At 40.2% G+C, this 21,699-nt stretch overlaps 1 protein-coding gene across 1 annotated transcript in view; it reads left to right on the top strand.

The window, feature by feature from the left end:
* The window catches only part of LOC119888509 (dedicator of cytokinesis protein 2-like), a 103,770-nt gene that overhangs the window by 80,205 nt on the left and 1,866 nt on the right, over positions 1-21,699 (top strand). Inside the window, 22 exon segments of the mRNA XM_038699091.1 lie at positions 2,412-2,510; positions 2,602-2,696; positions 3,486-3,564; positions 3,695-3,795; positions 4,103-4,161; positions 4,580-4,728; positions 5,076-5,161; positions 6,369-6,525; positions 8,484-8,524; positions 11,114-11,204; positions 12,072-12,182; positions 12,685-12,774; positions 13,721-13,825; positions 14,306-14,447; positions 14,692-14,773; positions 14,950-15,034; positions 18,947-19,033; positions 19,298-19,474; positions 20,239-20,322; positions 20,429-20,566; positions 21,032-21,159; positions 21,336-21,543. Coding sequence (XP_038555019.1) covers positions 2,412-2,510; positions 2,602-2,696; positions 3,486-3,564; positions 3,695-3,795; positions 4,103-4,161; positions 4,580-4,728; positions 5,076-5,161; positions 6,369-6,525; positions 8,484-8,524; positions 11,114-11,204; positions 12,072-12,182; positions 12,685-12,774; positions 13,721-13,825; positions 14,306-14,447; positions 14,692-14,773; positions 14,950-15,034; positions 18,947-19,033; positions 19,298-19,474; positions 20,239-20,322; positions 20,429-20,566; positions 21,032-21,159; positions 21,336-21,543 — 2,394 coding nt within the window.

Raw genomic sequence — 21,699 nt, 5'->3', positions numbered from 1 at the left:
TTGTGGGGTGTGTGTGGTTTTTGTCCATTTACTGCAGTGTAATTACATAATTTAAATGCTATTATGTCAGGAAAATGATCAATTACAGTAGTTTTCCATGTTGAGTTTTACTTCCAATGACAGGAGTTAATTTTAGTGACTAAGACAAAGAAGTTATTAACTGTTACATATGGTGCTCACTACTTTAGTGTCAAACAATATTGATCTCCCAGCTCTTTTTAAGGGTGAAAGATATGATGGGAACATGGGGGGGGGGAGAAGTGGGAAAGAAGGGAAGAGAGATTAAAGAAGGGAGTGTGCTGACAGGGTCTCCGGTGACACTGCACTGCGAGAAGAAAGTTGCGTGGAGGATGGGGATGTTATGCTCTCAAACACACACACAGATACACACACATTCAAGAACATAAAGTACTCATCCCCAGTTACACATCTATGTAATGAAATCTAACTGAAAACACTTCCTTTGTCAATGTCTCTGTGTGTTTGTGCGTCTTCCTTTATATTTGTTCTAACACTGTGCAAGGTGAAAATAGGTTTTTCTTTTGCATACATGACTGAAAAAGTATGATTTCTTATTAGAATGCAGGAAAGCACAAACACACTGCACATTTTGATCAGATGAAAGCTTTCACCACATTAGATGCCATTTATCTTTCATCTTCAATTAGCCATCCGTCACCCCTTATCCATGTGTCCCTGTTCTGCCACCAACTCAGGAGGATAATTTTACCCCAATCCTGGCCGCTAAAGGCTGGACATTGACACTGTGCTCTTTACTGCTCCTGTTGTCCATGAGGTGCCCCGGCCCCTTGTCAGGATCACCCCGCTGGCTTTCATTGGTGTGAGGGTCATGCTGCTTCGTTGCAAAATAAAGATGGCTGATGGAAAAGAGAGAGTGGGAAAATTGAAAAAGAAAAATGTCATAACTAACAGGGCCACTTTACGTTTTGCAGATAATTTATCATTTTCAATTTTCTTGTTTGTATGTTCTCTCTTTTCTAGAGAAATGTTCAATTTAAGCTTCACCGTGTTTCATTTTAGGCTCTCAATTGGTAATTTTATTGGCTAGACAAAAATATATAAAGGGCAGAGAGAGAAATGATTCAGAGAGTAGACAAACATGTTTACTACAAGAAGAAGGAAGTGGAAGGGGCTGACGGTAGATGACTGAAATTTGACCTTAGGGATAGTATCGTATGTTTGTAATATATTCAAAATAGCAAGCCATTGAATATTTTTGTTCTCTTCTGGTCAGTACAGTTCAGTTTTTGTCTGTTTTCTTCTCCTTCATTGCCCACTGCCCCGCTAACTGTGTTACTCCTCGCAGTCTCTGGTTGTGGAAAGGTTTGTGCTAAATTTTCCATGAATTGTGCTGTAATGTAACTCAAGGAGTTCCTCTCTGCCTGAGTAGTATTCACACACACGTAAAACCTGAAACTTGTATAAAACCTACCTCATTCTTTCATGTTTGTCTCAATTTCACAGTTCCTCCTAACCCCCTTCTCTTCTGTCTCTTGACTCTCTTAATTTTTATCTTCTATCTCCCTACTACTAGTTTCTCCGTGTGTTTTTGTGTACTCACCTTGGAACTTTATGTGTTCGGTTTTGACATGATTTTATAATATATCACCTTTTGATATAATGTTTTTACCATGCCTTAAAATAACTCTGTGTAAACGGTCTGCCCCTTTGTGTTGACACTGAAGTTGAGCATTCTGTGAGCAGGACATTTGTTTGTCAAAATTACCACTCTCCCTGGTCATATAGTTCTCTCTTCCTTAACAAAAAGTAAATCAAATTACATGTGTTTAGAGTGATTTCCCCTTAAGCTGTTTACACCTTTAACCATTTGCAGTTACAAGGAAAGCTTTAGATTAGATAGATAGAAAAATGTGTTCATAACGTTTTTTATGAAATCTATGGATATAATTTAGAAACTGCAGAGGTTGCCAGTCTCTTTCTGGCAATGGTAATTTGTTTATCATGATAATGCTAATTTGTGAAAAACAGTGGGGTAACTACTTGTTGATGCAAACAGTGTCTTTAAAAATAACATCACGACAATGTCCCTTGTCTCAGAGCGCTGCCCTTTTGTTCCAGGTCCTGTAGGTATGTGATGATTTTGATGCTGTTTGGACTTTATAGATTATGGCTCAAGTTAGCAAGTGACCGAACTGGTCTGAGCTTTCCTTTGAAATTCTCTTTAGGCAGCCTTAGACATGGTGCAGTAATAAATTACCTTAAGAGATTTAAATGTCTTTGGCTTTAGATGTATAGTACTCAGTTTAAGCAGCTACACAGTGCCCAAAAAGTAATGGCGCATCTCTTTCTCTCCCTCCCTTTCTCTGTCTCTCTCTCTCACACACACACACACACACACACACACACACACACACATTTTACCTTTATAGTCCAGGGTGGTAGCCTGCATGACAGCTATCCTCAGTCAGATGGATGATCGTCACTATGCTACCTACATAGAAACCTTCACTGGAACCTCTGATCTAGTGGTAAGTACGCACACACACCTGCACATGTCAATTAAATACTCACAGATGGTCAGATACAAGAAAAACACTCCTCTTGTCCATTTCCCTGCAGGACTTCTTGATGGAGTCCTTCTTACTTTTCAAAGACCTGATTGGGAAACATGTGTATCCCTCTGACTGGATGGCCATGATCATGGTACAGAACAGGTAATACAAGCAAACACATACACGTACACAGACCTGAGATTCGAACCATCCACCTTGTCCCAGGTCTGCTTCTCTAACAATCGGCCGCAACTACCCAGTACGACCTGCTATTGTGACATCAAAGGCTTGGTGTATGTGTAATTTAAAGGATTGTTGACACCCACAGTGCCTTGGGCATCCACACAAGCCCACACAGGGATAAGTTAGAGATGGTAATGCTGCAGTGATGGTAAAGGCTGATGTGATGAATGTGTTTGTGTGTATGAGCTGATAGAATGAAAGCCATTGGTGTATTTTTTGTGATGTAAGCTAGAGGGAGGCTACAGATGTGTCAGAGGAAAAGAAAAGGCAAATAGGTAGGTGAAGAGTGAGGCAGAGGAAAAGACAGGCTGATAAGGAGTTTGAAGACTGGGGTTGGGAAGATATGTGCTGCTAGAGAGAGAAAGAAAACAAAAAACGGGGAAGGAGAGGGGGTAGAGTGTATTGAGAAAACTTCTACTTTGAATCTGAAGCAATATTAGAGTCTTATCTGAAATAGCAGTTTAAAGCTAGAGCAGCTGTCAAAGCTGTAATTCTTTGATAAACAACAACAAAATTTGTGATCACTGACAGATTCTCATCTGTTTATTCTCAGACATTACTTTTTTCCTTAAGATGTTTCATTTTTACATTCAAACTCCTGCTGGACAAAGTTATTTATTAGTACTGATTTACATTTGATACAATTCTACTTTATTGGAATACTTTGTTTGTATGTGTACAATAAATATGTGTGTTTCTGTACATTAGAGTGTTCCTGAGAGCCATCAATACCTATGCAGACACTATGAACCAAAAGTTCCTCAATAACAACGACTTTGAAGTACAGGTAAGTGGATTTGTGTGTTTACAGGCTTTGTCTCATACTGACAGTGTCAGTGTAATTTACTTGTGCTGCTTTTAACGTGGATCTCTATTGTTTCTCTCTACACCGTTTCTCACTTTTCCTCGCCATCTAGCTGTGGAATAACTACTTCCACTTGGCCGTGGCGTTTATTACCCAGGAGTCTCTGCAGCTCCAGCATTTCTCATCTACCAAGAGGAACAAGATTCTGGCCAAGTGAGAGAGGGGCCATATAATTTCCTTATTTACCACACGTACTCTCCCTGCTCTAATGAAACCCTCAGTGATTTGTGATCTATTTCAGGGTCTGCATTTGCTGTTTAAACTCCCACAGCCTATTTAAGCCGCATGCTGCCTGTAGATAGACATTCAATTTAGTACATGCTGGAACAGATTAGCAGATTAGTGCAGCGTTATCTTTCATACTGGGCTGTCGAAGGTGAAAGTAACGGTATTGATCAAGTTATTTTTTCTAAACCTAGGGGCTAATATATATTTTTTTCTGTCTCTCTCTGTATTTCAGATATGGAGATATGAGAAGACTCATTGGCTTTGCTATACGCGATATGTGGTACAAACTAGGTAAGAAAATGTAGGTTATACAAGATTGTTGACTTGCTACTTCTGGGCATGCAAACATGTGGGTACACCCACATGTGAAGACAGACCTGTGTGTGTGTGTGTGAGAGAGTGCGGGTGGTTGCAGGTGTCTATTCGCTTTCACTTCATTTCACTAAGCAATGGTGGAATATCTTTTCAGTACAGTATGGTAATAAGGGTTCACAATGTCAGCACCATTTCACATAGACAGACATCTGTATACTCACTCTATAAATAAAATTCACAGTATTATATATTCCTTTCACGAACTGGGATGTTTTGATGGATAGAGGCCTGTGGAGCCATCCTGAGGGCAAATGCTGGAACCGGTGGTGAGCATGGGAAGAGGGGTCAGATGTGATTTTACCTGTCCATTTAATTTTGTGGGTGTATCTTTTAGGCAGTCACAAGATCTGTTTCATCCCTGGCATGGTGGGTCCCATCCTTGAGATGACTTTGATACCGGAGGAGGAGTTGAGAAGGGCCACCATTCCCATCTTCTTTGATATGATCACTTGTGAAAATGCACACACTGGAAACTTCCACAAGGTAAAAACCTACACATACATACAGATATGTGTGAACATGGAATACATAAAGTTAACATTTCTACATGCATGTGTGCAGAAACAAAACATCAAGAATTCAACAACAAGATTTACTAGCAAAAGTCACATTTGCAAACACAAAATCCACACTTGCACCGTAATTCTGGTCCACACACATTGTGCTCCTCCATCAGGTTTCCTGTGACGCTTCACACAAAAGTAAAAGAGACACCTTAATTATGTTGGCATAATTGATTTCTTCTAGTATTCCTCCTCTCCTTTGCTTTCTCGTCTGCTTTTGGTGTCCCCCTTTTCTTTCTTTCCCCCCCTCTCTCTTTTCTTCTGCAGTTTGAAAATGAGATCATTCTGAAGTTGGACCATGAAGTGGAGGGTGGAGGAGGAGACGAGCGATACATGCAACTACTGGAGACCATGTAGGCCTGAGTATTAGAACATACCACAATAACAGCAGCCAAAATTCTGATTGTGTGCGGATTAATTAATCATTAGCTCACGACAGGCCGTGGTATATGCTTATTATATTTCAGTTAAGGGACGTTGTTCGGCCCGACGTGAAGCGGAGGATTACTTTTATAAAACGGTTACCAAGCAGGGCAAAAAGAAAGTAGGCTAACAGACGCGCTACAATTTGACTTTATTTCATCAACAGACATTTCTTTATGAATACAAAAAGTTATCCCACCAGGCTGCCGGTAGGCTACATAGCGCATGACGGTTGTTAAGCAACATACATCAAAGGCTAGAATTATTAGAACTATTTATTTATATTACTAAAAACTGTCCAGCGTCAGTAGATTGACTTTGGTAACTTGAACTTATATGATAATATGCGTGATACAAAATAATAACACTTAATATTATACCTACCATAAAGGGCGGAATTGTGTCTCTCCTTGAGCAATAGCCCACGCCATTGAAACTTAATCTTTGTTGCAATATCGCAGATATCTGGTGCAAGTAGTGAACTGCTGTGTGTGTGTGTGTGTGTTTGTGTGTTTTCGTGTGTGTGAGAGAGGGATATGTTGAATCACGTAAAAATATATAGAAAGATTTCTCTCACTCACACACACATTCTTATTATTTATTTATTTATCTCCACTGGTAAAATGCGATCTGTATCAGATCTGTATCATATCGCATTTTAATACCAGTGTAAATAGGGCGTGAGTCCCCCACGAAGCTCAGATTATAACTGAACCCTGTTTGTTGCGGAGTGATACGGATCTGTGCGAAGGAATTCGACATTATACCCATTGTATACGTTCATTATATCACAACTATGAACCAATCAGATTGCTTGATTTGAGCTACCCGTTTTATAAATGTGCATTTAAGTATGTAAACAAGTACATAAGAATAACAGTAAATTCATAGTACTGCAAGAATTTGATATAACGTGATAATTTTCATGACACAGAAATGGTTAAAATGAAAATATCTTCACCGTGGCATGGCTTTGCTATTGTCCCAAAAAATTACTGAGTGGATTCCTGTTAACCCTCTAAAAGTAAACTTTCGACACATGTCACTGGTCTCTCAGCAATAGATCACAAAACATGCAACACTGAATACCAAGGCAAAATCCTCTGATGATTAACTTGTTGATGCTTGTCATGCCAGCCTGCTGGACTGTGCCGCCGAGAAACCCACGCTGAGGCCACAGGTGCAGCACTTTGTCGCCTTGGTGAAGGGACTCCTCATTCGTCTCCTTGACTACCGCACCGTGATGAGCGATGACAGCCGCAACAACCGCATGAGCTGCACTGTCAATCTTCTGGTGAGTCCCACCTTCTTTGAAGCTTAGCTGGCTGAGTTGTCCTAGCCTTGTCCTTCAAATTCCTATGGCTTGATCAGCTTGATCACAAGTTTCTTCCCCACAACGAAGGTGTTCAAGTGGGCTTCCTGAAAGGGCAGCAATGGGTAGAGGACTAAGTAGGAAGTTGGGTCCTTGAATTTCACCATATTGCTGTGAGCCTTTCCTCCATAAGAATTTCATAATTTTTTGTTTTCTTCATGTTTCATTCATGCTCCACGAATCTTTCAAAGTGCGTCACCATGAATTCTTATTTATTGACACTAACTTTGTGATTCATGTACAGTGCTTTATGGCTGTATCATTGAACCCCACAGCAAATAGGTGTTGATCTGAGAATCACACACACCAACACACACATACACACATCAATAAACTCATTATTAATTGAAAGACTAATGTAAGAAGAGACTACTAAGTGAGTTAGTTCCATACAGCCCTCAGTCAATAAGCCTCCAAAAGAGCCACACTGATTGCAGAGTTCATTATGAAACACTGATTTTATGTCTTTTCTTTCATGCCAAGGTCTTTGTATTCCTTTTCCACATTTAAGTGGCGATTGATCTAAAGGAAAAGATTAATCTCTGTGTCTTGTCTCTGACTGTTTGCAGAGGATTGCATCAGCTACTGTCTGTTCCACATTCTTTCTCTTATATGATCTCCTAATCAGATTCTCCCCCACGATATTCTGAGGTTTAGTAACAGATCCCCGATCGACCCACCCTACGATTGTCTCCACAGCAGATTCAATCATATAATTCCTCATCTTAAACTCTGTCTTCCTTCTTTAATATATGTAGTTTTGATATGAATTCTTTCCTAGAATTTTCACCTTTGAAGACATTTCTGAGATGCTAATGTTTAGCAGGGTCAATTAATGATAAATGGATATGAGTCTGTTTGTATCTTATAATTTTATTTTCTCCCTGAGGACAGGAGGCTGTTGGCACATGGCAGAGATGTTTAGCCTGAAGCCTGTGGCAGCTGCCTATTAGCTATTCACTTTCATTTGGCCAGTTAAAAATCTCTTCTGCTGGCTAGCAGGCAAAAGTGCACTCTCCTATCCTTGCCCCCCCAGGCTCATTTCATTTAGGAAGTTAACATGCATACACACACAGTCATGCAGATGCACTTTCAAAGAAACACAAATATACATGCACAAATTAGGAAACATACACACACTGCTCAGGCTGAAGTTAGATATGTCTTTCCAGTAAAATATTTTCTTTCAGGAACACTTTCTGCTGCTGACAAAAGCATGTTGGTATTGCAGATATCAATGGATGGGGATTTTTAAATGGCTACCATTTGGTGTGTGGTCAGTTAGGAAAGATGCACAGAAGGTGAAACTATAGTTCAACTGTAGTTGTTTCATTGTATGTTAAGAAGATGTGTGAAGGCGTAAAAATATCTGACCTTCATGTAGCTGGGCAGCCTTCAGCAGGAAATTGGCTTACTTGAGAAAAATACATTGATATAAACAATGATGTATCTGACCTTTGCAAAAAAAATAAAGCAATTAGATTTAAATATGCATACAGTATGCTTTGGCTTCACTGTGAATCACACAATGATTGATCTTGTTTTTTGTGTGTGTTTGTGTGTATTATTGTGTCTGCTGGCTCATGCTGGTGATGGGAGGTGGGGTTACATCAGTTCGTTCCACTCCTCTGTTCTCTGTAGATGTCATTAAACTTCATTAAACTGGGAGTTTGTGCTGCTTAACTAACAAGTGCGCATGCACACACTCCCACACATTTACACAAATCAGATGTACACAGTATAACATACATACAGCCATTTAGACAAACACAAATACAAAATGACAAATTTACAGTCAGTACAGCACTTCAGAATGGTGTTAAAAACCTCTCACATACACACTGACACTAACAACCCCACTTCTCCTTTTGATTTTGCAGAACTTTTACAAGGACATCAATCGTGAAGGGATGTATATCAGGTATTTATGTGCTGAATTTGACATAATGTACATTTACGTGGTGCATGTCTGTGTTTTATGTGCAGGCATGAGTGTGTCTGAATGTGTGTGTGAGGTCCATAATCTGACAAGGGATTATATGAGTCCCACTGAATTAATGTCAAAATCCACAGGATCAGCTCTTGGTCTGACTGGGGGGAGAGCAGAGAGAAAGAGGGACAGGATGGCCATGAGGGAGGGAGAGGTGGAGATACAGAGGAAGACAGGATGATGGCAGGAGAGAGAGAGAGAGAGAGAGAGGGAATACAGATCCCGTCAAGTCCCATGGTGCATTTCTGGCGATGGCTTATAGACATAATTAGTTATCTTTATGTGTGAATGTGAGCTCAACTCTGTGGTTGATTAGCTGCCTCCGTCAATCCTGTTGAGATAATGGTAATATTTAGCCAGCTTACTTTTTAATGTTAGCAAACAAATATAGTTTAATTCAAGTACACATTTAAGCACTATGTATGTGTTATGTAATAAGCCAGAATGTTATCTTACACAAAGATCTAGCTATATTACTACAGGTCATTCATTGCTGCTTATGCTATGGCCTCAGCCCATATGGAATTATGGATCATAAAATTTGTAGCTTAAGACCCCAATCAGACAGAGCCCAAAAAAGAGCAGCTTGTTGCAGCAAGTCTCCTGTCCTTAGCCTAACTCTGATTTTGCTGTGAAGTAAACTCACAAATCTGATCCGACTGGACAATAGGAAAAAAAACACAAATTCCGTTGGGTGCTTTTCTGCTGCAAGTTGAAGTTTTTTCAACTGGAGGCTTCAGAGCTTTTCTGCAAAAAGGCAAGGCGCTCAGGTTAAATTAGCAGCGTACAAAATGCGTACTGCATATAGAAAACAAATGGGAAAAGATTCCTCACTGCAAAAACTACATATATCTACAGCTACATGTTCACCATCATTTGTAGAATTTGGATGTAGCGTGGAATTAGAATGCATCCATTCTGCCAAGTGTACAGGGGATTGTTCATTTAAGAGAATTTAGAAGCCACTGCTTTCTTGCTTTGTCATCAGTGCCTTAGCAAGAAAGTCCAGCCTCTGGCCGTGTGGCTAAATGTTTTCTCCAGACAGACTGAGACGGATAAAGAACAGGATCAAAACTAAAAACAGAAGCTGTAAAAGAGTAAGTTGTTTCACTAGCGGCCCGGTGTTCCCATCTTCCTCCGTGTCATGCTTATAAAACATATGGCAACAAAACATCTGTCAGGGCATTAAAAAGACATACATTGAATTGTGCTTTTGTGTGTACGAATGTGTGTGTGTGCTCTTGAATGACCTCTCTATGTTGTATACATATTTCAGAGTATGTATAGGTGTGTGTGTGAGTAAAAATAGACAGATTAAATAAAACATTAGGTGCATCTCAAGTCTCTTATTTGCCGTTTCCCCGCTCCCTGCTCGAAGTTGTTCTGGTCCGCCATTTTACAGACCGTCCCAAAGCTGATATTTGTGCACAGAGGAGTGAGGATCAAGGAGCGATCACCGATACACCCCTTTATTATATATCTGTTATTGATTGGACGCCCCTGCAAATCATGATTTGATAAATCACAACATCACTGGAATTTTATACTGGAGTGAAGACTAAACTCAAGTGTACCACTCCAAAGTGTTATAGGCCTATACACAACAACAACAAAAGGACCAAAACTACTTATTTTATTTATCTGAAACATTTTTTTGATTTCATTTTTTTTGCATTAACTTATATTATGGATACAGTTAAAGTCAGAGATAGTCTGTCAGCAAGAAACAGTTTTTACATAGTTTATTGTCTTTTCCTTTCAGCCACATGTGAGGCTGACTAAAAGACACTGTGACCATATTCTGGGTGATTCAATAATGAATTCACAATCAGAATATCAATAAATGCAGATGCAGATAATGAATAAATAATATAAATGCATTCTGACAGTAGAAATGATGCTGTGCCTCTGAACAGGACACAGTATGAATACAGAATGCAGGCTGTTCAAGTGCAGGTGTTCTGGAGGTGATAAATGTGAGCCTTTATTAGTATCAGCACAGTGCACATGTGTACAGTCTAAGGTGTAGAGACAAACTCCATCAAAAGTCTTTCTGGCTGTTAAAGCCGACTGACAGCTGATCCAGCTGCAATCAGCTGCCGCCGTCATCACAAACGGGCGTCGCTTCACGTGAAGCTTCAGAGGAAAGGAAGTCTCATTTCTCTAAAAACATATTTCCTCTTTTCTTCTCTCCTCGCATGGTTTCCTTGTGTCTCTCCATGCATCCCTGGTAGGCAGTATTAAGACGCAAGGAAAAGACGCAAGTGAAGGAAACGTGGATGCAATTAAGAGACTTGGAAAGCAACCAGTGACTCACAAGTGATTAATGCTTGATTTGCAGGCCTTGAAGTTGCCCAACAGCAGCATCTGGTGGATGATGTATAAGTTGCATATCAAATTCACTTGACCTCTGTTATTTACTTAGTTTGTGTGTGTGTGTGTGTGTGTGTGTGTGTGTGTGTGTGTGTGTGTGTGTGTGTGTGTGTGTGTGTGTGTGTGTACACACGTGGGCGTGCTCAGGTACCTGTACAAGTTGAGGGACCTTCACCTGGAGGGTGAAAACTACACTGAGGCAGCATACACATTGCTGCTCCACTCTCGCCTGCTCAAGGTAGGACACGCACACATCTATAAAAAATATATTTTGTCGTTTAATGCTGGACCCAGCGACTTAATCTGCCTAATCACTTGTCTGTCTGCCACGAGTGAGACAGTCTTTTATTAGCTAAAAAATGGTTGCTACGTCTCTGGCCTCCAAATGATGAAGCTCCGAGGTTAGTTTATGGCATGGCGTCGGCCACTGTGGCTTCATCACTATGGGGATTGATGCAATAAACGTGTGTGTGCGCACGCATGTGTCTGAGCGTGTTTGACCTCTTTTGTCTCTACATCTCTTTTATGGGACACTTAGAGGCTCACAGAGGGGGACAGAGGACGAGGGGGTTCTCTCTCTCTCTCTCTCTCCTCCTCCTCTCTCTGTCTAGTGTCATTATATCAAATCAGTTGCACTCTAAAATGCTTTTTATAATCTCCATTCATCTCCAGTGGCAGTCCTGTCATACCCGTTTCATATTATTGGAAAGAGCAGGCTGTAAAGCAGAGCATGCTCTAATCCTCATCTTCCCCATATTCCTGAAGTCAGTTTTGGAGATTATTGTGTACTTTCTGTTTGGTTTCAGTGCAATTTATGTAAGAGAAGATTAGCTATTGTCTCATTTATATAATAAATGAGACGGTTTTTGTGCACACTCTGCTTAGGACTAAAACTGATTTATTACAACAAAGAAACTCTAAGCTTTAAGTTCTCCTCTGTTGTTTCAACATCATGATAAATGGGACAGTAAAAAACAGAGTTGGTTGCGCTGCAATTTTTCTTTTCTTTAGCTTCATCAATCAAAAAAAATATACATACTGTATCTCACTTTTTGTCTCTGTCCTTTCCTCCATATCTTTGTCTTCCCTGCTGTCGACATTCCAGTGGTTAGACGAGACGTGCAACCCCCAGTTTGAGTCCCACGGCTCCCAAACCCAACGGCAGCTCAAAGAAACACTCTACGACACCATCATTGACTACTTTGACAAGGGCAAGGTCAGCATTGTACAACATGCTTCAACTAAGGCCCTCATACAGTAATGTGATGATCTGAAAAGTGTTGGTCAGTGCTCTAACTCATCACTCTGGAGAAAGTATTGCCTTTAGAAATTACAATTAATGACAGTTGAGCTTTGCTAAGTTTTTTTTTACTTTGGGATAAGAAAAAGCCCAGAAAATCTGAATTCAGTACAGACTTTTATTTTTGAAATTGTTCCTTTCCTCTATACCTACTTTTTTTGGGACAGTGTTGCAATCATGCAGTCATAATCTCTGAACAGTATGTTGTTATAGTCATTTTGCATTCTCCATGAGTGCTTTGTGTTCTCTGAAGCAGTGATAGAGACATTTCCCTCCTTTCTCTAGAGACCTGGAAACAGAGATTTTCATGAGATGAATTCCCACCACGACAGCTGCTGCCGATTTATTAGCAGATGGTGTAATGAAGGACGCTTCTTTCTTTCTTTCTGTGTGTGTATGTGTGTGTGTGTGTGTTTAGATGTGGGAAGAGGCCATCACTCTGTGTAAGGAGCTAGCTGAACAGTACGAAAACGAGATCTTTGACTACGAGTTACTCAGCAAGAGACTGGTAATACATGGCATCTCAAACCTTCATTCTTTATTTGCTGCACAATAATCATGATGTCACTTTTCTGTATTTTCTACTCTCAGCCCTTTTCTCTGATTGCTCTTCATAGATGTTATAGGTGTAAGAAGGTATTTGAAGGAAAGGAGGAGGAGAAGTAATGTAAATAAAATAAAATATTTACATTGGTCAAATCACTTTGTCTTTGGCCTTTATACAATAAAACCAAATCTAGCTAAATTGTTCAGCAGTTCTAAAGTTCTAAATTGCACAGAGTAATACCCTTTCTTAACCTCAGAACAGATCGTTCCCAATAAGAAGTTTCCACTCTAAATTAGTCATCTGCATCTTAGACATTACCAACAACTAAGCACAACCTTTGATCAATGTTTAAAAATTAATACTTATTTGACACTTCAAATTCTCCTTTTAAATATTTTGTTTTCTGAAGATTTGAGCCACAATTACCATATGACCCCAAAAGTCCTCATTGCCAACCATCAGCAACTTTAAACTCCTTGTAACCCTTCTTTATTCTCTCAATCACTCTTCTGTTTCTTTCATCGCTTGCTTTGACACCACAAGAGAAGTGATTCCCCCCATACTCAAATCCTAGCTTGTTCTTTAGCACCACCTTCTCCTCTGTCTCCCCTTCACTCAACTCTTCTTTTCCCCTCCCCGCAGAGAATTACACTCTTCCCTCTCTCTTTCAATGACTGCAGCAATGGCTCTCTCAGCTAATGCTGAATTTATGTGGTTAAATAAATGACAGACAATGCCCTTGGATGCCATGCACTTTATTTCTTTCTATATCTATCACCCTCAAAGGCCCGGCATTCTGCAGAGGGTAGCTATGTCATTGGCGCGAGCTGATAAAACTGCTATGGCTTACATCTCCCCTCTCTCTCATGAACACATCCTCTGCCTCTCTCTTTGTCGCTGTCTGCAGGAAAAACAAGCCAAGTTCTATGAGAACATTATGAAGATCTTGAGGCCAAAGCCGGACTACTTTGCAGTGGGTTACTATGGGCAGGGCTACCCTCCATTTCTCAGGGTTTGTGTTTACACACATATTCACACATCCACACATTCCCAGTACAAAGGGGTCCATAACTTTTTTCCCCCATTATCAGCACTGAAGCTAAGAGATTTAAAATTGCAGCAGTGGACAAGTTTCTAAACAAACCAGCAAGATAGTAAACAGACTGGGACGTAAAGTACCATATGGGATTGCTGTGGATCTCAGCAAACTGCAGCAATAAAATGTATTCATTATATTTGTTCATCTGCTGTGGTAAGGAGTATAACATAGGCAGTAACTCAAGGGAGGGAGCAGGGAAGTGGAAGGAGACCAAGTACAGGAACACTTTTGTACCTTGAAGAAGATATGCAATGTGTATGACCTCTTGGACTGTCCTATTGAAGAGAATTGAAAGGAATATTAAAAGAAATCCCCAATGTTGCTCACAGTATAAATAGGGGCTTAATCATTTTATTATCATTATTAACACCTATTCATTTGCTATGGCTTCAGAACAAGGTGTTTATCCACCGTGGCAAGGAGTATGAACGCAGGGAGGACTTTCAGAACCAGCTGATGAGCCAGTTCCCCAGCTCTGTGCGCCTCAACATTACCACCATGCCAGGGGACGATATCAAGAACTCTCCACTTCAGTGTATCCTTCTAGTAGCATAACACACACAAACGAATGAAACTATCAGGGTACCTTTTACCCAGAAACGCAATAAAACTGCACTGCACTGCACTTTGGTTGTACCTTTTGTTGTACCCGTGTATATTAAAACCTAGCCACTGGAGGTCAGACACATCCCTGAATGATCAATTTGTATGTTCTGACACAAAGATGTAGAGACACACCATCATGCAGTGATTTTATATTCCTGAGTGATCTGAACCAGATATCCAGTGTTTCACAGTGCAGCCAGTCCTCGAGATTCCTCCTCGCCTGAAGAACAAACCTGTTCCTGACCAGATTATCAAGTCAGTCCGCTAAACACCTTTAACTGATATTTTCATAAAGAAAATGTGAATGTCTGTAAAGTTAATGAAAAAGAATTGGCATTTCTGATAATGTCATATTTCCTCTTTGGCAAAGGTTTTTTCATTTTCTTTGTTTGACTTTAACCGCTGTCTCCCTCTTCTTACACCATGTGCAGCTTCTACAAATCCAACTATGTGCAGCGTTTCCAGTACTCCAGACCTGTGAGGAAAGGACCTGTGGACCCAAACAATGAATTTGCTGTGAGTTTTTTTATTTTTATGAAAAGATTTATGACCACAGGGACCTGGAAAATCTTTTAGAAGCTTTTGTGTGCTTTGCTACTTGTACGTTGCATTGTTATCAGTCTGAAAAGATGAGTTCCTGTTATATAAAATAATAGTATTTTAGAAGAAAGGTTGAGGTATAATTAGATGATAAGACATCATATTATGTTTTTAGATTTTAGATGAGGAGCACATGAGATAAAATATAAAATTCAGGATTGTGCAGTGATGAATAAAGTAGAGAAAATTGATGATTTATTCTCCCTGCACCAGCAGGAATGAATTTTAACTTATTAATAGGATGTAAATTGAAGGAATTGGAATTTAATTGTTGACAAATTAACTGTAAACACAAGACAGAAAAGTTGCAGTATACAATAGTTGGAAAGGGAAGGGAAAAAGAACTGCAAATGCAGAATCTAAAAAGTTAATTGCACAAATGAAATGAAAAGAGAATATCACAACCCAGAATAAAATTAGCATGCCATAACCAACAATTTACATTACAGCGGCACAGTGATATATAATTAACCAATAAAGTCCTGAGACCTATGCTAGCATAGAGGAATCCTGACAGTCTGTTCATGTGAAATCCATGTGCAAGGCCACAGACTCTTAAGACTGTGCACATTAACTACTGATGAGTGGATGGCTTTCTGAACAATGTGTGTGAAGGTTCTCAGTCATCCAGGTCATAGTTATCCAAAGAAGGTTAAAGTCAAGGGCAACTGTACGTGGTTGAAGATACTAGAACACGTTTCGTCCCTCATTCAAGAGACTTCTTCAGTTCTGAAATGACCAGTAGAGAAACTCAGCTATTTAACATCTGTGGGGTCGTTTGTCAAGATCATCGATACCGCTGGTTTGTTAGCGCTCCTGGTTGTTGTAACAACAGTCGTTATGGTCGTTAGAACCACCTGAACCACCTGAACGACCATTGTTGGCATCTTCACCTGAGGCCAAGAGATAATGTTTGTTAAGTTTCCTGGGAAGTGATGAAAGGACAGCATTGTAAGTGGGGGATAAGTGGTGGCGTAAGACCTCCTCCTCTGTTCATTGACGACTTCTCAACCTGGGTGTAAATGGCTTCCTTGACACCTCGTTCAAACAATCCATTCACACTGTCTAATGGTGCGTTCCAGTTGACATGGGAAGTCGGAATTTCCGAGTTCAAAGGTCAAAATTTCAAAGGGAACGCCCCCTTAAGTCGGAATCCCGAATTCCCAAGTCGGGAGAAGCGCACTACCCCAACTTCGTGATCCAAGATGGCTGTCAGGGTATCAACAGTTAGTGAAAGCTGTAGTTTATACTGTTTATTAGCACTTCTGTGTACTTGTGACTCATATAAATGTTCGTACACAAAGTGCTGTCCAACAGCCGTCTGTGGACGCCGTCAACTCGGGTGTCGTCATTCCCAGCTCCGACCTCCGACTTCCGAGGTAAATGGAACGCAGCTTAAAATGTTCACCTGATGGTCCTTTATCCTTGTCCTTCTGGCTGTTTCTGGTATTTTCAACCAAATCCAGTTGCCCTTGACTTTAACCTTCTTTGGACTTCTGAACAATGTTTCATTGTCTAATACTGTAATTAGTCATTTTATCTTTTATTTTTACTATTCAAACTTTGGTGAGTCGGTGCAACAAAGAATGGGACACAGACAGACAGAATATTACAAACACATGCAAGATGTGTATGAATGTCTACAAAATCAAGATTTAATTTCTGGGTGGTGATGGAACATTGGATAAGATGCCTTTAGTGTGGGAGACCCGGGTTCAGTCCCACTGTGAGACATCCATCAGTGTGTCCCTGAGCAAGACACATAACCCCTAGTTGCTCCAGAGGCATTCAACATTACATGTCACAGTTGTAAGTAAGCTAAATGAATAAATGTAATGTAATTTGGACACCGCTGTTTGTTTAGATAGTACAGAATGAAAAACATGTATGAAATGCATTCAAATGCTAGTTGTCCAAGTATTTTACTACACCAACGGAGCAAGGAGGAAGAGAAAGTGCCAAGAGATCACTCACACCTCGGACAAAGCAAAACCTCACCCTCTCAAAGACCTTGGGAACTGCTTTAATTGTGGTGAGCCAAATCATTGGGTGAGAAATTGCTCATATGCAACAACCCAGCTAAACAGATGAAATGCCAACAAACCCCATAGCCGTAACAAAAAAGTTTACATACATATATATATATATATATATAGAGAGAGAGAGAGATATGGATATAGAGAGATAGATATAGAAATTTACATCCTATAATATTAATGAAAAAATTTTGACATATCCTTCCCTATGTGGAGTCTTTAAAGCAAGCATGTGAATGTATTGTATAGAGATATTCTTTAATGTAGACGTAGGTTCTCAAACTGTCCTGAAGCATGAACTTTCAAAGGAGCTGTCTCTGCTTCTACAGTAAAATAGAAAATTTAAGAAAATCATCTCATTCTAATGTGACCTCAGCTGTTCAGCTACTCCGAACATAGGGAGAGGCGGTCTACTTTCCTCCAAGTGACAAACCGTGCCACAAAATCCAGGACTGGATTTGCATCATGACCCTGAAATCCAGTTGGTCCTGACCTCGCCATGTCCTGCTACCACAATACAGCAGTCTGGTATTGAAGGATAATTTTGGTATTTTAAAACCTGTTTTCAGATATTTTGCAGTTGAAATGACTAGTAGGTACAAGAAGTTTTAGAGTCCGTGCAGTAGATGGCTTCAGCCAACAGCCGCAAACCGGCCACAGTGGCTGCAATGTATTCCTTCGGGGCAATTGTGCCGGTCAAAATTACGTTGACAAAAAATGTACATTTTTGTCACTGGTGTCTAACAACATCATGGAAAGGATCCCTACGAGTGACTTCCAGTGACACACTTTGTTTTTAAGAAACAGAAGTCTCGTTCAAGAACAATTCTCCGGCGTTTCCTGCAACAACTCGACCTCTCACAAAATTTCAGAGCGAGAATTGTCCTTCAGCAAGATCTCTGTTTCTGGTTAAAAACAAAGGGTGTTACTGGAAGCACTACGCCTCATCACCAGAGAACAGCAGGATTCCTCTTCACCCTGTGGGATCGCTTCCTCATCACTTCTGGTGCAGTAAAATGCAGGTTGCATCCTGCAGAAGGACACCACAGTCCCAGAAGAAATTGTAAGATGGCCAAAACTAACTAAGAAATACAGGAGCAAAGCCACAGAAGAGGAAGGACCAAAGAAAAACTGGAATAGATTTTACATGTCCCACAGAAAAGGCTACAGATGCCACATACGGGACCTATACATTTTAATCAACACAAACAGATCTTTTGTCACAGTGAACTGTAGGGCTGCCCCCGACAAAATATTTTCCTAGGCAACTAGTAGTCCTTAGTTCAAGCTATTAGTTGACTAGTCGTTGCACATTTATGATATTAATTTAATTATTTAAAACTATACTTTTGAGGCATCAGAAAATAATTTGAGTTCCAGGGTTGAGAATGTTATGAATGTTGATGTTAATTTTAACACCATGCTACATTACAGAGATATACAAACCTGTAAAAATTTGCCTTTAAAATATACACTTTACGAGGGGCACAAAGGGAGGTGCCTGTTAAATGCTAACGGCAAAAGCGGTAATTATTCTGAATGTGTCGGAACAACCAGCAAAGAGACTGGACATTTTGTTAATTTATTTCAACACAGCATAACATCACACAAGTCTCATTGTTCAAACAAATAACTTTTAAAAGAGCAAATGCTCGCTGACTCATCAGCATGATGGATGATGTGTAGCCTAAGTGTCTGCAAAGAGTTTAATACAAGATGTGGCATCATGTTATTAGTATTCAAAAGTTGTAGAGGGTCATCTAACTGCTGTGTTTCCATCCCTGTGTTTTAGTCCATGTGGATTGAACGCACAACCTTCACCACTGTGTATAAGCTGCCAGGGATCCTGCGCTGGTTTGAGGCTACAGACATGAAACATGTAAGTCTGTGAGGGCGTGTTTTCACTCCATGTTTGACTTAAATGTTTGCTGTGAGCTATTGTCTCCAGTTTAATGCATTCCCCGTCTCACCACCGTTTTTTTTTTATTCTTTTTTTAGCAAAATTTTATGCTGTACATCCCCCACATCCCACCCTGAAAATCCTCCTCCCTTACTTCGTCGGCCCCTTCCCTTCTAGCCTTAATTATTCATTTCTCTCACCTCTTTCCCATTGCTCTTTTTGCCACTCTGCTTCTCTGTACAGACCACCTTGTCTCCGTTGGAGAACGCCATAGAGACCATGGAGTCCACCAATGAGAAGATCCTGACCATGATCAACCAATACCAGACTGACTGGAGCCTCCCCATCAACCCTCTCTCCATGCTGCTCAATGGCATCGTGGATCCAGCTGTCATGGGCGGCTTTGCCAAGTATGAAAAGGTAAACTGTGAACAATCAGCCCTAGAATCCACTTGCAAATACACTTTTCTAGGTTATTTAATGACCATTGTACCATTAAATAAAGCTCCCAGTGAGAGTTAAACTGAGTTTGATTATATTTGAGTCTTTATTGCTATTTTATTGTAAAACATGACCAACCAGAGCTTACCACAGAGGTTCTTACACCATATAAAATGTATTTTTGTGCTGCTATTATTCCTGTATATATAGTATATGGAAAGTAGAGTTAAAAATCTATTATGTGTATTTCCACTATCACAAGTTTACAATGATTTTCTCATTTTTTTTCTTGTAGCAGCCTTCATTTTTATCCAAACAAGCCCTGATTCATTGTGACCGTGGATGTAAAATCACTATCACAGCACTGTTTTTTAAAAATGTTTTATATGAAGACTGGGCCACTTAAAAGTTATCTGAGCCGAAGAGAGTGCTTTGCTGCAAGACTCATCTCTCATGATGAATTTACTTGAATTAATTTAGTGTCAAAAATCAGTATCACTTCCTGAGGCTCTGAATATGATCAGTCCAAATTACACTAAATGCAGTGAACTTATTGGAGTCTGGTGTATTCATAACCCAAAATATTATTAGTGTTCACCCTCAAACACCATTCAGTGTTATAATATAGGATAAGATCAGTGTGCTTGTGCTGTGGGAGGAAAAGTCAATTTACAAACTGCATGAACAGGTGAAACGTATAACGGTGATTCCTTAAAAGGATTTTTATTATTTCCTTGTATCAGGCGTTCTTCACAGAAGAGTACATTCAGCAGCACACAGAGGACAGAGATAAACTGCTGCGTCTCAAAGACCTCATCGCATGGCAGGTACTAAACACCCTAACACACAGTCTTGAAGACATGTACACCCCACGTATAGTTGTGTTACTTTTATGTCGTCTTTCCGTTGACAAGATAACATTTTTATTTATAGATCCCGTTACTAGGAGGAGGGATCTCTCTCCATGGGAAGAGAGTGACTGATGACCTGCGTCCTTTCCACGAGCGCATGGAGGAGTGTTTCAAACAGCTGAAGAAGAAAGTGGAGAAGGAATATGGAGTGAGAGAGCTGGTAAGTTTTTTACTGAAACATGGTGTTTCTCTGTAGTCCAAAACATGTTATTTTCTGCAGGGCTAGACACGGCCACACACAGTTACTGTGGTAGAGCTGCATTAATTAAGCTGTAAATGAACTGATCCAGGCGAATTTTAAAGATCAAAGTACTCACCAAAGCCTCTGAGTGTTGACATGGGATTTGTACCTTTTTAAATTTCTCTACAACTAGAACAGGGTTTGGGTGGTCTGACTGGGGCTAAATATGGTCATTAACTTGTAAATTGGCTCTGCCCCTCAGGCAAGAGATTAAACTAATCATAAGTAAGAGTGATTGTGTGTTTGTAAGAGTAACTTCACTTTGCTTTTCTTGTTTTCTCTAATGATGTACTTCCGCTTTGTTTCACTGTCACTATCTATGAACTGTCTTGGTTTTATTATCTTTTTATCTGGACATAATACAGTTCAACTCTCTATTTCCAGCCGGAATTTGATGAGAGGAAGTCCAGTCGTCCTCGCTCCATGTTGCGCTCCATTCGTCAGTCCATCATTTCAATCTCCTCATTGCAGGGATCTGAATGTGGGACTCCAACCAAGCTCCATGCAGACAGGTAGCATACACAAGAATGACACATCTTATCTACAGGATGCATACATACACTATACTGTAATAAAATGGAACTGCAAAGATGTATTCCTCGTGAAAAAACACTTGAGAACAATGTAGATATGAAAATCAACATTAAACCCCTTTTAATTTAATCACACCCTTCCTGCCTCCTCCCAGGGACCTCACCCCTGAGTCTCCAGTCGCCTGGACCTCCACCCTGCCGCGCTCCAGCGGCAGCGTGAGTGCAAGTACAGTGGAGGAGATAGTGGTGACAGTGGGCGATGCAGAGGTCAAATTGAGGAAGAGTAAGAAAAAGAAAAAGAGGAGCAGCATGATCTTCATCTCAGAGGAAAGAGAAAGGACAAATACACTGGACTGCAAACGGGTGAGAATGAGCTTTAGTAGATTTAATAAATCACGGGAAACTGAGGAAGGGTGGAGAGAAAGAATGGAAGGGAAGAAGTGAAAAAACAAAGTCAAGGGATGTTTAAGTAATGGAGCCGAGTATCTGTGGAAGTGTTGCCGCTGAGTTTTGTGCGAT

The sequence above is a fragment of the Micropterus salmoides genome, unplaced genomic scaffold (genome assembly GCF_014851395.1).
Source record: "Micropterus salmoides isolate LMB-PRFRI ecotype aquatic unplaced genomic scaffold, ASM1485139v1 Ms_hic_scaffold_5, whole genome shotgun sequence".
Taxonomy (NCBI): Eukaryota; Metazoa; Chordata; class Actinopteri; order Centrarchiformes; family Centrarchidae; genus Micropterus; species Micropterus salmoides.
The sequence above is the reverse complement of the archived record's forward strand: the minus strand, read 5'-3'. Positions and strand labels throughout refer to the sequence as shown.